This window comes from Microtus pennsylvanicus, chromosome 9, assembly GCF_037038515.1.
Source record: "Microtus pennsylvanicus isolate mMicPen1 chromosome 9, mMicPen1.hap1, whole genome shotgun sequence".
Taxonomy (NCBI): Eukaryota; Metazoa; Chordata; class Mammalia; order Rodentia; family Cricetidae; genus Microtus; species Microtus pennsylvanicus.
Genome location: NC_134587.1, coordinates 44,643,242 through 44,659,133, shown reverse-complemented (window position 1 = coordinate 44,659,133; position 15,892 = coordinate 44,643,242). Strand labels below are relative to the sequence as shown.

The following is a 15,892-nucleotide window of genomic DNA, read 5'->3' as shown; positions in this document are numbered from 1 at the left end:
CACAAGGAATGACACGACCACTGGAGCTCTTCTCACTGCAGTTTATTCCAGGACTTTATTCACTTTCTCTATCTCTTCCCCTGTCTCCCCGGGCAAACCTCTCCCAGCCCTTAAGTAGGCATGGGCTGCCAATCCCAGATTGCCAGGTGGGCACTGCCCACGCATATGCAAGCAGCTGATGATCATTGTGTGATCATAGCATAGGTCAGGCCTTAGCCATCTCAGGAGTTGATTATATATCTCCATCAGGTGTGACACCACGCAGCTCACTACAGTTCCCCCTTTTGTTTTGTAAAGCCACAGGTAAGAGTAGAGGTCTGATCTCTGTTAAAAATGGAACATGTACTAGTGTTTGTCCAGGTGTCATCCACTCAGAGAACACTAGACCTGTCCGGTGCCTTTTTTACAGAGGTGGGAGCTAGACACCAACCCACGTGCAATCAGACGTGCTCTTCTTGAGGTTGATGTGTGCTTACCTCAAGTGCAGTGTGCAAGCCTCGTATCCTGTGCTCGCTTACACCTCTAGCCAAACTTGGGGAGACTGTCCTGTTTCAATGGCCGTGAAGGCCTGAATGATCATAACTGCATTGCGATGCTGTGAAACCCTTATGTGACAAATGCACCATAGGCATACCAGGGAGGCAAGCACCATTAAGCTTGCCAGGGCTCCTATCCCCGCCCACTCTTTCAGATGATCCATGGCTATGATGATCCAGGAGGATAGTCCTTCTGCCAGGCTGGTATCCATGCGTGTGGAATCTGCAGTCACAATCGCCACTCGCAGCTTTTCCAGTTGTTGTTCGAATTCACCAGACCAATTACCTAAAAGATATCTAGACAATTCTTTAGACAGATTAGCTGCATGAGTAAATTTTTCATATTGAATGCTGGTCACACACACAGCCCCAGATACTTCCATTCACAGCCAAGCTGAGCCAATTGCCACAGCTGCAGCTGTGCTTGCGGCAGCAGCAAAGGCAGTCAGAACTGGTAGCAGAGGGGCCAGCACAGAGGAGAGGAAGGGGAGGCAATCTTGCTTTCCCCTCCCTGGCTTTCCTCTGCCTGCTCCTGTCATTAGGAGTGGCTTTGCCATGACCCCAGGAGCAGTCAGAAACCACTGTTCCTTCAGCTGTCCCCTAAATAACATATCCCAGCTGCCATACTCCCCTGGCACATTCATTCTTGTCAGCTGAGTGCATGGAAGACACCTTCTCCCTCGTGCACCTCTTTGGCTTTCCTAGTAGCTCAGCTGATCCTGCTTCTGCTCTGAAAGGGCCCCCGCTTAAACCAAGTTTTAGAGAATTTGGGCATTGTCAATCTGTCTGGCTACTTCCTGCTGAGAGGGGACATTGCATTCTTACGGGTTTTTACTGCAATTTACTGCCATTTTCTAGCCGAGCTCGGACTTGGGTCGCGGCAGCAGGGGAGAGGCGAGACTCCACTTCCCCACCGAGCTGTAAGGTGGAGGTGTGGCGGGGCAGAGCGGCCGCCCCACACACACACCTGGGTCCAGGCCAGTTGCCCTGGGCTGGGACAGAGGTGTAGGCCAACAGATCTTATTGCTGCTGTGCTTCTATGCCCTGAGGCAGGTCCCGGGTGTTTGCAGCTTCGCAGACCCTCAGTGATGCTTGGCCTAGGAGCTGCCTGGAGCTCCTTGGCCTTGGAGCTGCAGCTGCTTACACTCCTCTGCAAACTCAGGAGGTCTCGGTAATTCAAACCACATGAATATAACTCCCTTCCTTAGCATACCTTGTTCAGTGGCAAAATTCAGATCTCTACCAGGCTTATCCCAGGATGACACATTAAGATTGCAAACCAAGAAGCAATTGTGTCACATTTAGCCAAAAACCTCTCCAATGCGCTCCGTAACAGCTCGTTAAGAGCCAGAAAAATCAGGTGTGATGTTGAAGCGCCCATTCTAAAATCCTATTCTTCCTTTTATTTTCATTTTAAACCGTCCACTTTGGTCGTGGCTATACTTTCCCGCTCTACCTTTTCTACAGGTGAGAGCATAAAACCTGCATGTATTGCAATTCCTCAATCTTACCTTGAGGATTATCCGGTGCACCCCCTGACTGCAGCAAGTTCTGGGCTCCACGGAGAGAGGTTTGGAGGTTCCCCGTACGCTTGTTCCCATACGGGCCACCACTTGTCGTGGCCACCCTTGACCCACAAGGAATGATGCGACCACCAGAGCTCTTCTCACCGCAGTTTATTCCAGGACTTTATTCACTTTCACTCTCTCTTCCCCTGTCTCCCCCGGGCAAACCTCTCCCAGCCCTTAAGTAGGCATGGGCTGCCAATCCCGGATTGCCAGGTGGGCACTGCCCATAGACCCACGCATATGCAAGCAGCTGATGATCATTGTGTGATCATAGCATAGGTCAGGCCTTAGCCATCTCAGGAGTTGATTATACATCTCCATCAGGTGTGACACCACGCAGCTCGCTACAATCCAAGGCTGAAGAGATGACTTAGCAGTTAAGAGCACTGGCTGCTCTTCCAGAGGTCCTGAGTTCAATTCCCAGCAACCACATGGTGGTTCGCAACTACCTATAATACGATCTGGTGCCCTCTTCTGGCATGCAGGCAGAATACTGTATACATAATAAATAAACCTTAAAAAAAATCTAGCGGGGCAGTGGTAGTACACATCTTTAATCTCAGCACTCCAGGGAGGCTGAGGCAGGAGAATCTTGAGTCAAGTGGCCTGTGTGAGAAACAGAGTGAGCCTCTGAGTTACCCCGCTCCCCACTTCAAGAAAGTGATCTAGGAGCTGGAGAGATAGCTCAGTGGTTAAGAGGTCCTTCCAGAGGACCTGGGTTCAGTTCCCAGTAGACACAAGGTTACACACAACCTCCTGTAACTTCAGTCCCACAGGATCCAGGGATCTCCTCTGGCCTCCTCAGACACCAGGTAAGCTTGTGGTGCACAGACATACATCCTGACAAAACACCTATAAGAACAAAATAAGTGAGGTCAAATCCCAGAGCGCATGGCGCTGCACACCTTCAATTTCAGTACTTGGGAGGATGAGGCAGGAGGACGGACACTATCTCACCAAACAAAACCAAAGCAAGCAAAACAGACAAAAAGGAAATAAAAGTCAAAAGAGAATGCTGTTTGGTTGATCACGTGTCAGTATCTTCTGACTGTAACTGTGACTAAGTACCAGATCATGTGACAAGCTCTGCGTGGTAGCACATGATTTTACTCTCTCAGTCCCTGGGAGGCAGAGACAGAAGGATCTCTGATTAGAAGCCAGCCTGGTCTACAGAGTGAGTTCCAGGACAACCGGGGCTACACAGAGAAACCCTGTCTTGAAAAACAAAAACAAAACAAAAAGTTAATACAAAACTACCAGGCAGAAAAGCTTTTTGGGGAACCGCTTTCATTATCTTCCAATTTTTTCCTCCTTAAACTTAAAATACTGCTTTAAAGGGGACAGGGAATGTTGCTCAGTGGTAGAGGGCTTATATGCTGGAGACCTTGGATTTGATCCCCAAGACTGTCAAAAATTAATCACTCAGGAGGTTGATGGAAGGTGATCTTGAATTTGGAGTCAGTCCAGGCTACATAGTAAAACCCTATCTCAATTTTTTTCTTTCAGTTTGAAGACCCCCACACAAACTTAAAAATTAAAAGTCATAAAGAATAAAGTTTGGGCCAGGTTGAGAATGTAGGTCACAGATTGATTTAGCAGGAGTCAGGCCCTCAGTTGGAGTCCCAGGAAAATGAATGAATGTTATAAACACAAAGAAAGTGCAAAAGGTGCTCGCTTCGGCAGCACATATACTAAAATTGGAACGATACAGAGAAGATTAGCATGGCCCCTGCGGCCAGGATGAAAAAAAAAAAAAAAGAAAGTGCAAAAGAACTGGATTAAACGTCTCCTAATTTCCAGTAGGGTCTCCTTACATACAACATGGAAGCTGAATGTCATCCTGTTACCGACTGGGAGGGCCCTAAGTGACCACACTGCTGGAAACCCATTTGTCCTGGAGAGGCACCAGCACCGCGGCCCGCACCCCTGCTCCACAAGTGTCCGCGCTCCACCTCCCAATGACTCCCAGGCCGCGCGCCCACGCGCCTCGGGGCCTTCGATTGGGCAGCTCCGCGGAGGTGTGGCCGGAAGAGGCGGGGCTGATTGGGAAGCGCGTGGTGTTCCTGGAACATGGCGGAGCACCCTAGGAAGCGTCCGTGTGGGCCAGTAAGTGGCAGCAGGTGGAGTTCCGGGCGAGGCCGGGGCGCCGCGGCGTCTCGCCGGTGTCGGTCTGGGGGCTCCCTCCTCGCCGCTCGCCCGGGGCCTGAGCTTGCGAGGTTAGCTGGCCCGGGCTACATTCCGCAGGGCGGCGGTGTTCACGCTGCCGAGCCCTTCCCTGACTTGCTTCTGATTCCTAGAGCAACGTTGTGGCCCGACCGCTCCTCCCTTGCCTCAGTTTCTTCTTTTGCCCTATGGGAATTTATTCCTGAACTTCCCGGTTGGTTACTGTGCCGAGGCTAACCCCAGGCTCTGAGCACAGCGAATCCCTGTGCTTCTGCCTGGGTTGGGGAATTCAGATGGCTGGAGCCCGGCAACGATGCTCCCCGCCGATGTGTGACCGTTTAGGCTCTCATTCTCCCTCCTGCTCTTTCAGGGCGAACACGGCCAAAGGGTTGAATGGCGAAAATGGAAGCAGCAGAGTAAGTAAGGGCTGAGCCCTCCCTTTCCCCAGCCCACCTAATACCCTGCAGGCTGAGCCCAGGCTGCTTCAGTGAGAGGGAAATCTCATTATGGGGCCCTCTTCCCCCATCAATTCTTCTCCAGAGAAGGAGGAGAAAAAGAAGTGGAAGGACCTCAAAATGATGAAAAAACTGGAGCGGCAGCGGGCTCAGGAGGAACAGGCTAAGCGCCAGGAGGAGGAGGAGGCTGCTGCCCAAAGTAGCGATCAGGGTAAGCGCTGGATCCTGGGGCCGACCCTCACACCTAACCTGCCGCCCTCTCTCGCTCCTCTATCCTCTGTCCCTCTCTCCTTTGCTTTCTCCTCCTCTTTCTCTCATCCCCTTCATTTTTCTCCCTCCCTCTCTTTCCCTTTTTTTTCCCTTTAAGTGAGGGGCTAAAGATTAAAGCCAGAGCCTTTATTCATAGTAGGCGAGCATTCACTCGCCAGCCTACCCTTGGCTCAGACCTCCTGAGCACGTTCTGAATGCTTTGGTTACATTTTTAATTTAATTTCATAATGGAAATATTTATCTTCCCATTGTATCTAATACATGCTGAAAATGGTCCAGAAAACTATGAAAAAGAAAAACTGGGGGCTGGAGAGCATTGGCAGCTCTTCCCAGCACCCACTTGGCAGCTCCCAACTGTCTGTAAGTCCAGTTTCAGGGCATCTGATGGCAAGGCACATAAAATAAAGTTAAATAAATTAAAAAAAAAGAAAGAAGGACAAACTGAGCGGGCTGTGGCTGTGGTTTGTTCTGACATTATGACTAGTGGTGCGGCCGGACAGTGTACGGTGTAACAGCCGGGAATCCTGGGTTAGTACATTCCCCTATCTTTATTCCCCCAACAGACTATTTTTTTCTGGTTGTTGTGATACACATAGCTATAATCTCAATACCTGGGACTCTGAGGCAGGAGGATGGAGATTTAAGGGCTAGTCCAGGGCGAGTAGTAGTCTAAAACAAACAAAACCAAAAGTATCCTCTTTCACTGGTAGGTGTGTGGGAGTGGTAACATTGTACCCTTGTGGAGCTCAGCTGCTGGCCTCGGTGGTGGTGAGAAGTCCTCTGTTCTATATATCACCTCGTTCAGATAAAGAAACCGGGAGGGACAGAATATGGAGGCTCATCTACAGCAAGGCAACCTAGCTCATATCTCAGCTCCCCACCGCTTAGTCCCGGTAGGCAGAACACTTAGCCGACTTTCCTGGGTGACAGAGCACGCTCAGGTAAATGAAGGGCAGTGATTTCAGGAGCTTTCAGCTGGTCTTCACACCACAGATGCTCCTGCCCTTCAGTTGGTGAAGTTGAACGCTCAGCCTTCTCTGTGAGTTCAAGGCCAGCCTGGTCTACAAAGGGAGTTCCAGGACAGGCTCCAAAGCTACAGAGAAACCCTGTCTCGAAAAACCAAAAAACAAAACAAAACAAAACAAAAAAAAGCTCCGCCTTAGCTTAGACTTGTCCCTAACTAGCTATTATAACTTAAATTAACCTGCTTCTGTTAATCCACGTTCTTCCACATGGCATTTTTATCTCTCCTCCATTCTGGATATCCGACTTGGTCTGTGGCTCACAGGCATCTCCTGAGAGTCCAGACTCATTGCCTCTTCCCACCCCCCATCCCACCTAGCCTCTCCTGCCCAACTATTGGCCAGTCAGCTCTTTTTAAAACCAATCAGAAGGCGCCTTGGCAAAAACACATCTTCACAGTGTACAAAAAGATTAGCCTACAACAAGTTGGTGATTTATACATGTTGTGTATGCATGTGCACAAATATGTGTATATATTTGTCTCCAGTCTGGGTTGATGGAATCCATAGGTGTGGAACCTACGGGTAGAGGACAGACTTGATACTTCCTGGAGCTTACATCAGATGCTTTTTATATTTTTGCTGTCTTTTAAAGATTTATTCATTTTACATATATGGGTGTTTTGTCTGCATGTACTTCTGAAAACAAGAGGGTGTCAGATCCCATGGGACCGTAGTTACAGACAGTTGTGTTGGGAATCGATCTTAGGGCCTGTGTGAGAACAGCCAGATTTTAATGGGTCTCATCTACATCTGATAGCTGGTAAATGAGGTATCTCAGAGCTGAGCCAGGATCTGGGTGTAGGCCAGTGCTGCTGACCACTGCTTGACCTTGCTCTCTGGGCTGCCTTACTCTGAGAAGCCTTGGAGACTTTGGTCCAGTTCTTCCTGAAGAGACTGAAACTCCTCGCATTTAGACAGTTCTCTTACTCTGAGCCATGTCAGGCTGACCAGGTGCACCCCTTGCCCCTGCTAGGACGGCCTTACACTCTGAGTGTGGCCCTGCCAGGCTCCATCCTGGACAACGCCCAGTCACCTGAGCTTCGCACCTACCTGGCTGGCCAGATTGCCAGAGCCTGCACCATCTTCTGTGTGGACGAGATTGTGGTGTTCGATGAAGAGGGCCAAGATACCAAGTGAGTCTTCACAGGGAGGGGGGAGAGACGTGGAGGGGAGGGCCAACATACCAAGTGAGAGTCTTTACGGGGAGGGGAGGGCCGCCAGGCTTGGCTGTGACTTTGTCCTATCCCTTGTCACCTGCCTGGCTCTTTCAAAGTACCCACACTATAATCCTTATTTTGTGAAGGCAAGGACACTCACACTGGGTGGGAGGAGCTCTCAGAGGCAAGGATGCTCACACTGGGTGGGAGAAGCTCTCAGAGACAAGGACACTCACATTGTGTGGGAGGAGCTCTCAGAGACAAGGACACTCACACTGGGTGGAAGGAGCTTTCAGAGGCAAGGATGCTCACACTGGGTGGGAGGAGCTCTCAGAGGCAAGGATGCTCACACTGGGTGGGAGGAGTTGTCAGAGGCAAGGATGCTCACATTGGGTGGGAGGAGCTTTCAGAGGCAAGGATGCTCACACTGGGTGGGAGGAGCTCTCAGAGGCAAGGATGCTCACACTGGGTGGGAGGAGTTCTCAGAGGCAGCTGCAGTTGCATCTTTTTTTCTCCTGTGGTGCTGGAGATTGAACTCTGGGACTTACGCATGTTCTATCACTGAAGCTGTATATCATTCAGCTCTAAGACCCCGTTTTGTGCCTGTTTAATATTTATTTATGGTGCTTGTGTACACACACTGCTGTGGTTGTGGAGATCAAATGACAATTTAGGCCAGGCGGTGGTAGTGCACGCCTTTAATCCCAGCACTGGGGAGGCAGAGGCAGGCGGATTTCTGAGTTGGAGGACAGGCTGGTCTATACAGAGAAACCATAAGGAAGACAACTTGTGGAGTCAGGTCGTCAGTTCTTTCCTCATGGGAGTTCTGGACATGGAACTTAAGTTTTCAGGGTTGGGAGCAAGAGCCCTCAACTGGATATGCCACCTCTCCAGCCCAGCACTTGCATCCTAAGCCCTGTCTTTATCTTTCCAGGACGGTGGAAGGGGAATTCAGGGGAGTTGGCAAGAAGGGGCAGGCATGTGTACAGCTGGCCCGCATCCTGCAGTACCTGGAGTGTCCACAGTAAGTGTGAGGGGAGGGTGGTGTTCCCTTAGATGTAGTGGGGAAGCAGCTCCCCAGGGAGGGCCTGACAACTGCGTTCTTCCCCAGGTATCTGAGAAAGGCGTTCTTCCCCAAACACCAGGATCTGCAGTTCGCAGGTATGGCTGGTGCGCCTGGCTCATCCCTAGGCACTGAGAGTGGGGCCTGGACCTGACATCATCCCCCTCCCGTTCCCTGCTCAGGAATCCTCAACCCCTTGGACAGCCCTCACCACATGCGGCAGGACGAGGAATCAGAGTTCCGAGAAGGCGTTGTGGTGGACCGGCCCACCAAGGCGGGCCACGGCTCTCTGGTCAATTGTGGGATGAAAAAGGTAGGAATGGAGGTGGGCTGTGTACACCTTAAGGATACCTGCTAGCTGTGGAGGACAGGCAAGGACATAAGAATAGGGAGACCTGGGCTCTAGCCTGCCGTGAAACACCAGTTATTGCTAACTGGACCAGAGAAGTACCCAAAGCAGGGCTCGAGAGATGAACCCAGAGAAGCTGGAGCACTGGCTCACCAGTTAAGAGCACTGGCTGCTCCTGCAGAGGACCCTGGTTCAGGTCCCAGCACCCACATGGTGGCTCACAAACCAACTGTTCCAGGGGCTCTGGTGCCCTCTTCTGGCCTCCATGGGCCCCAGGCATGAACATGATACACAAACAAACATGCAGGCGAAATACCCATGAAATAGAAATGATAGAGAGAAGCCAGGATCAAACCCAGTGTTGTCTGGGCAGTTTGTTTATTATTTACTTTTGTTGCGGAGATCTAATTGTGCTCTGTAATTGAAGTACATTCTCAGCTTTGCTGGTTTGTGGGTTAGGTTATTCTTTAAATGTTTCCCCTTTTTTAATTATTTATTTATTTAATATGTATACAATATTCTGTCTGTGTGTATGCCTGCAGGCCAGAAGAGGGCACCAGACCCCATTACAGATGGTTGTGAGCCACCATGTGGTTGCTGGGAATTGAACTCAGGACCTTTGGAAGAGCAGGCAATGCTCTTAACCTCTGAGCCATCTCTCCAGCCCCCTAAATTTTTCCTTTTTATGTGGGTGTGAATGTGTGGGTAAGCATGCATGTGCCAAGGAGGAACTGAGGGGCGTAACCTCCATTCATCGGGCCTGGGATGGAGTGTGAGCCGTCTTGCAGAGCCGGCAGCTCGTTTATAGTCTGCTATTCCACAGATGAGGAAACTGAGGCTCACAGGAGTTAACTGCCCTCAGACTCCTACAGCTCCTAAGTGGCAAAGCCACCACGTGGAGGAAACTGCGACTTCATCTCTCTATAGACTCCATGTCCTAGCCCCAGTGCCCTGTGATAATTATTCTACATGAACGGTCCCTGTTAGCAGGCCCCACTCAGTGCCAGAAGCAGGGTGGCAGGTTGGCCTGGCACCAGATTCCTCCACTGGCTCTCTGAGAACGTTGGCCCCTTTGAGGTGTAGCACTCATTTCCTCTAGCTTCTCTGCAGGAGGTGAAGATTGACAAGAAACTGGAGCCCGGACTTCGGGTGACCGTGCGACTGAACCAAAAGCAGCTCCCGGGTATCTGGAAGCTTCTTCAGCCCTTACAGTTGCCTGGCTCAGAGCCTCCTCCTGCCTCCCTATCTCCTTGGTGTTCATAGCCTGTTCTGTTCCTCAGAATGCAAGACATACAAGGGAACAGTCGTGTCTTCACAGGACCCCCGCACCAAAGCTGGTCTCTACTGGGGCTACACCGTCCGCCTGGCCTCCTGTCTCAGTAAGGACAGAAGCTCCTTCCCTGAATGTCCCTCTGTACTAGGTGGTATGTTTAGGTGGTGCCATCTCTGGTCTCATCTCCGGTGAATGCTAAGAACACCTGAGAGCAGGATGTGATTGGTTCCCAGCCCCCATCCCAGCACCAGGAGGCCTACACAAGAATATCAGTGTAAACCTGAGGCCAGCTCAGGAGACAGCAAGACCTTGTTTCAAACACCAGACCAAGAAAGCCCTCTGAAGCAAGTGTGAGGCTGCTGAACTCTTCCTGCCCACCCTGTGCTCCCCAGCCAGGCTTCAACTCCACCATTCCCTGTCCTCAGTTTCCCAAGAGCAGTAGAGGACCTCCTTTACTGAGCTCTCTCCACCTGCCCCTGTGATGAGCTAGACACACAGCCAAGAGCAGGACCCCACTGAGCTGGCCCCACCCCCAGGTGCTGTGTTTGCTGAGGCTCCCTTCCAGGATGGGTATGATTTGACCATTGGGACATCAGAACGTGGCTCTAATGTAGCCTCTGCCCAGCTGCCTAGCTTCAGGTGCGTGCTGCTTAGGGCAGGGACTGGGCCCTACTGTACATGTGGTGGGGACCTGAAGCTCTGGGGACTGTATCCTATGGAGCCTTGAAGTCAGTGACTCCCTTTCTCTGGTACTAGGCATGCTCTTGTGGTGTTCGGGGGCCTCCAAGGGCTGGAAGCTGGAGTGGATGCTGACCCCAACCTGGAAGTGTCTGAACCCAGTGTCCTCTTCGACTTTTATGTCAATACATGCCCCAGCCAGGGCAGCCGTACTATCCGCACTGAGGTGAGCCACAGCCACAGATACCCAGTTTTCCTGGTAACCCACCCTAGGTATCTTTTCTGAAGATTTATTTATGTGTTTTATATATGGATGTTTTGTCTGTGTGTATTTCTGCACATCAGAAGAGGGCATCAGATCACATGAGACTACAGGTATAAACAGTTGTGAGCCACCATATTATTGCTGGGAATTAAACTCAGGACGTCTGGAAAAGTAGCCAGTGCTCTTAACCACTGAGCCATCTCCCCAGCTTCAGCCTAAATACCTTTTCTGAAGCTGGGGCCCTTACACAGCAAACTATTGGCAGGGACAAGATACAAGAGCCATAGGGTTGCAAGTCCTGGGCCTGTAGTAGTCTTAGGTTCCCAGTTTACCTGCCTGTGCCCATTCAGGGCCTCTGCTTCCTTGGTGGTATCTTAGGTCCCTCCGGATGTCAACATTTCTGTTCTGGGGAAAAATGTCCCACAAGACCAGAGCATCCATGGGATTTGTGCCACCGTCCCTGAGGCCAGCATGGACTGCTGTGCCTATGGGTTACTATGGGGGAGGGGCAGCGGCTGTTTCTCCACCAGTCTCAGGGGTGGTGACTGCAGGTTGACAACCCCTCTGCCTGTTCCCGAAGCCCCGCCCATCCTCTTATCCTTCCTGGGTCTTGGGCAGCTGGCTGTGAAGACAAGGAAGAGCTGGACAGCCAACTTCTTTCCTTCCAGGAAGCCATACTCATCTCCCTGGCTGCCCTGCAACCTGGTCTCACCCAGGCAGGTTCCCAGACCACCTGACAGCTTTGTGGATCCAGGATGTAGAAGCAGCAGAAAATGGAGGATCACCAGGAACAAACATGGTCAAGACATGTCTACAAAAATAACCACTTTAATATGAGCCAGTCCAGTCTCCCTCACTTGCTACCAGCAGTGATGGCCTTGAGGTTCCCAGCTCGCGCCAAGATATTGGGCACGAAGAGCAGTCCCGAAGCCCGCTCAATGCTCTCGATGGGCACCAGGAAACGCTCCAAAGGGATGGTCTCGTCCACAGGGGCATTGGGCATCACATAGGAACGCAGCTCAATCTGCCCGCTGGTGGCCTCCAGGATGAGCACCTTGAAGAAGTGTGTGGGCACTGCCACGTGGTTCTTCCCAATGACCTGGTACTTTACATAGGACTTCCCATCAGCCTCTGTCCTGTGGAAAGACCCGGGCACATGTGGCCAGGAGGCATGGTTGGACACAAAGCCACCCCTTTCAGGAAGCCTTCCCTGACTTCCAACAAGAAATTTATGTGCCGTGCCTGGTTGTCTCTTTGGGTCTAGGAACTCCGTAAGGTGGGGACCAATGCTTAATCCTACGCTTTTCTGCCCATTGCTGCTTCAGACAGAATGGGTGGCAATAAATGCTGCTAGAGGAATGAGCTCTCTAGGTCCTGAATTCACCCATGCGAACATGTGACTACTACCTGTCCCCATAGGCAGGACACCAAGCAAGCGAGGTGTGAGGGCTGTGACAGTGGCATAGTCCCAGGGCAGGGCCTGGGACTCAGCAGCTGCCTTGCCCAGCCTGTGCCGATCACAGGGTTTTCTCATGTTCTGGCAGGACTGACATAGGAAGGCAAAGGTGAGAGCCTGGTACAGTGTGGGTTAGAGAGGTGCGATGGTGTCAAAGGCAGATTTGGGGCCTAGCAACTGTGGGCACAGGACCATTCTAGGCCACCCAAAGGTCTCTGGCTACCATGAAACAGAGAGCCCAGGGGCAGAGAGTAAGTGGGAGGCCCTGTCAGCCACAGGCTTACCTGGGCAGGAAAAGAGGCCCCGTGCAGACATAGACGTTTTGGTAAGTGCGAGTCAAGCTGCGGCTGTACTTCTCCAGGTTGTTCCAGGCATTCTGGTTGAGGTGCGGCACCTGATGGAAGCAGCAAGGCTCAGGACCATACCTGGGACCTTCTTTTAGGAATGCCCTGGGTCCTAAGGAGGTGGCCAAGCAAGTGGAAGACAGAGGCTCAAAGGGGTCGCTCCTTGAGGCTCTGTGATTTCAGAGGTTGAGTGTCAGAGCTGACCACCGCTAGCCACACCATCCTTTCCTAGGCTAAAGAACCGGAGGAAGGATTAATCCTTTAGCGATCCCCTAGGCCCCTTGAGCCTGCCAGGCCTCAGAACAAGTGTGGGGTGTGGGGTCGGCCCTATGCCCCATGCCCGTCCATCCTGGTTCACATATCAAGATCCTACTGGGAGCAGGTGCAGTGTTAACAATGTGCTCAGAGTGATGTGACTGATGCCAACAGCTCAACTTCGTGCCAGCTGTTTTCCTGGCAGCTGCTGCAGGCCAGATGGTACGGAGTAGGCAACCTCCTGGGTTCCCTCGAGAAGTACACCGGGTATCTTACTGACTGGCATTGCTGCAGCCAGTTTCCCACAGAAGGCTGGAGAGAGGGATGCTCCCAGTAAGTACTTCGTGTAAACTCAAAACCCGTCTAGGGCTCTTCCCTCCCGCAAAGGTGCATGCATAAAGTCAGAATTAAGCGTTGAAGTCAGGCAGGTGACCAGGGACCACGTCTACCTGCGGGGCCACGTTGCTCAGGTAGAAGGTGTCGTTCATCGCCCGCTGGCTCCAGCGATGGTTGGCGGCGGCGGCCAAGTGGCCGCGGTCAAAGCCGCTGCCGCGGTAGTCCGCGTTGGTGGCACGGTGGTACGTGTGCACAGAGTCGTCCTCTCGGAAGTCGCAGGCACTGCGGTCGCCGTCGCCGCGGAGCCGCTCGGGCCGCAGCTGCTCTAACACCCACAGCGCACCGCGCGTGCGCGGGTCGTAGCTCAGCACGTAGGACTCGCGGCTCCGGAGCTGCGCCACGCCGGGCAGCCCGTACTTGGCCAGCTCCCCGGTGCCGCCCGCCGGCCCTCCCGGCAGCGCGGGCAGATCGGCTGCGACCACGGGCAACACTGGCACCCGGCTCAGCAGCCCCGGCGCTCCCCCCGCCCGACGCCGCCAGTGCTCTGCCGCGGCGCCCAGTCCCGCGCCTAGCGCCAGGGTCAGGCCAACCCGCAGTGCACGCATGGCCTCCAGGAGGGCGAGCGCGGTAGAGGCACTAGGGTTAGGAGCCTAGGACCCGGACCCACCCTTGCGAGTGTCCTACAAGTCTTTCCCCTGCCCTTTGAGACACGGCCTGGGAGTGACATGACACCGTCGTACCCGCTTGCCATTGGTCGCTGCCAAGTCTGGCTCCGCCTTGCCCCGTGAGCCTCCGGAAACCTGGCCTCCTGCAAGGCCTGTAGCGCCGCCCTAGGGGCCGCGAATTTAACCTTTACACAGGCCTGGGAAATAGAGTTGCTTGAACAGGACAGAAGCCCAGGTCTGTCAGACACCTCCTGTCCACCCATAATTGAGTCACCAAATGAGCCAAAGACTACTCTAGATTGGCTGGCAAAAGGACGCAAGTGCAGGCTGTAGCTGCTGACAGCAGCCCGGGGCTGAAGCTTACTAGTAAGGCTATAGAAAGAGGCTTGAAAAGCCTACGCTAGAGTCATGGGTCATTCGTTCCAACCTTTCTTTCCTTTTTTTTCCCCCCCCTTAAGACAGGGTTTCTCTGTGTAGCCCTGGCTGTCTTGGAAGGTAAGACTTTAAGACAATTCTGAAGCCATTTCTGACAGTTCTGAATCCTCTCAGCCTCCGTGCCTTAGTGCTTCCCCTCCTCCCCTGGGAATGAAGGACCTAACAGCTACATTCGCACTTACTCAGTTCCTGAACAATTACCCATATACGTATGTTTTGATTCGGTCCCCTGGGAAATGGGGTCAAAATGACCTCTTACTTCATCTGATCTGGCAACAGCTCTCCAGCCAATTATTGGTAATAGCCCTTTTGAATAAGCCAATCACAACTCCCTGTTGCTTCTGTGGCCTTCTCCTTTAAAAGTAGACTATGTCAGCTATTCGAGGTCTCTTGGCTTCCCAAATGTTGAGGGACCCTGTCATGATAGAATTAATAAAATCCTCATGCTTTTGCATCGGCTGTGGTGTGTGAGGTGGTCTCTGGGGGTGACTCCTCCTCGGTGTTTGGACGCTAGAGTCCAACAGGAACTCATTCTGTAGACCAGGCTGGCCTCGAACTCATCGATACCCACCTGCCTCTGCCTCCCGAGTGCTGGGATTAAGGGCTTGCACCACCACTGTCCACTCCTTTCAACCCGCTTTTAAAGGGTTTTAAAGGGATGAGCCTGGGAAGTATGTTGTGTAAGACAGTGTTTCCTGTCCATAGAAGCTGGACACACAAAGTCCTCAAAACTAGGGGGTAGATAAGGATATTTCCTGCACATGGAACAGTATTTAACCTATGACTATTTTTTCTTTCTTTTTTTTAATTTATTTATTTGTTTATTATGTATACAGTATTCTTCCTGCGGGCCTCATTAGGGATGGTTGTGAGCCACCATGTGGTTGCTGGGAATTGAACTCAGGACCTTTGGAAGAGCAGGCAATGCTCTTAACCACTGAGCCATCTCTCCAGCCCCAACCTATGACTATTTTAACACAGCAACCTGCCTACCGCACTGGCATGTGAAATTTTATTTTAAAAAGGAAAAAAATATAAAAAAGGAGAAAGACAACGTTGTGGACTGGAGACATGGTTCAGCAATTAACACATCCTGGAGGCCTGGCTCAGTAGTTGAGAGCATTTGTTGCTCTTGTTAATAGACCCAGGTTCAATTCCTACAATTACAGGCAGTTCACAACCTCCTATAACTTCAGTTCTGGGGGATCCAATACTTTCTAGACTGTTCAGCCATCTGTACTCATACATGGGTGTTCCCACACACAGAAACGTAGCTGGTTTGTTTTTTCTGTTGTTGTTGTTGCTGTTTTATTCTGGCTCTTTGGTGGCCTTACCATCCAGCTCCCAAATAAATAGATGGGGTCTTATTCTTACTTATGAATGCCTAGTCTTAGTTTGGCTTATTTCTAGCCATCTTTTCATTTTCTTTGTTTTGTTTTGTTTGTTTTTCCAGGTGGTTTCTCTGTGTAGCTTTGGAGTCTGTCCCAACACTTGCTCTGTAGGCCAGGCTGACCTTAACTCACAGAGATCTGCCTGCCTCTGGTTCTCAAGTGTTCCACCATCCAGCTAGCCAGCTTTTCTTAACTAATTATCCCATTT

At 51.7% G+C, this 15,892-nt stretch overlaps 2 protein-coding genes and 1 non-coding gene across 6 annotated transcripts; 2 read left to right on the top strand and 1 right to left on the bottom strand.

The window, feature by feature from the left end:
- Window positions 1–3,771: 3,771 nt before the first annotated feature.
- LOC142858091 (U6 spliceosomal RNA) lies at window positions 3,772–3,880 on the top strand. The gene has a single exon (XR_012911970.1). It is a non-coding gene; the product is annotated as a U6 spliceosomal RNA (small nuclear RNA).
- A 242-nt stretch (window positions 3,881–4,122) lies between these two features.
- Spout1 (SPOUT domain containing methyltransferase 1) lies at window positions 4,123–12,161 on the top strand. 4 transcript variants are annotated; one of them, XM_075985693.1, is made up of 12 exons: window positions 4,123–4,210; window positions 4,638–4,683; window positions 4,808–4,933; window positions 6,991–7,150; window positions 8,109–8,198; window positions 8,286–8,335; window positions 8,420–8,550; window positions 9,697–9,769; window positions 9,867–9,965; window positions 10,396–10,498; window positions 10,616–10,763; window positions 11,471–12,161. In XM_075985693.1, exons 1-12 carry the CDS (start codon window positions 4,175–4,177, stop codon window positions 11,537–11,539), a joined length of 1,131 nt encoding a protein of 376 aa, XP_075841808.1. In that variant the 5' UTR covers window positions 4,123–4,174; the 3' UTR covers window positions 11,540–12,161. The 4 variants fall into 4 exon arrangements, with proteins under 4 accessions (XP_075841808.1, XP_075841809.1, XP_075841811.1 ...); XM_075985696.1 differs by lacking the exon at window positions 4,123–4,210 and adding an exon at window positions 4,228–4,320; XM_075985694.1 differs by lacking the exon at window positions 10,396–10,498.
- Endog (endonuclease G) lies at window positions 11,611–13,919 on the bottom strand. Its single transcript, XM_075985698.1, has 3 exons — window positions 13,307–13,919; window positions 12,543–12,652; window positions 11,611–11,938 (listed from the first exon to the last, which is right to left on the bottom strand). Exons 1-3 carry the CDS (start codon window positions 13,796–13,798, stop codon window positions 11,656–11,658), a joined length of 885 nt encoding a protein of 294 aa, XP_075841813.1. The 5' UTR covers window positions 13,799–13,919; the 3' UTR covers window positions 11,611–11,655.
- Between the last annotated feature and the right edge of the window lie 1,973 nt (window positions 13,920–15,892).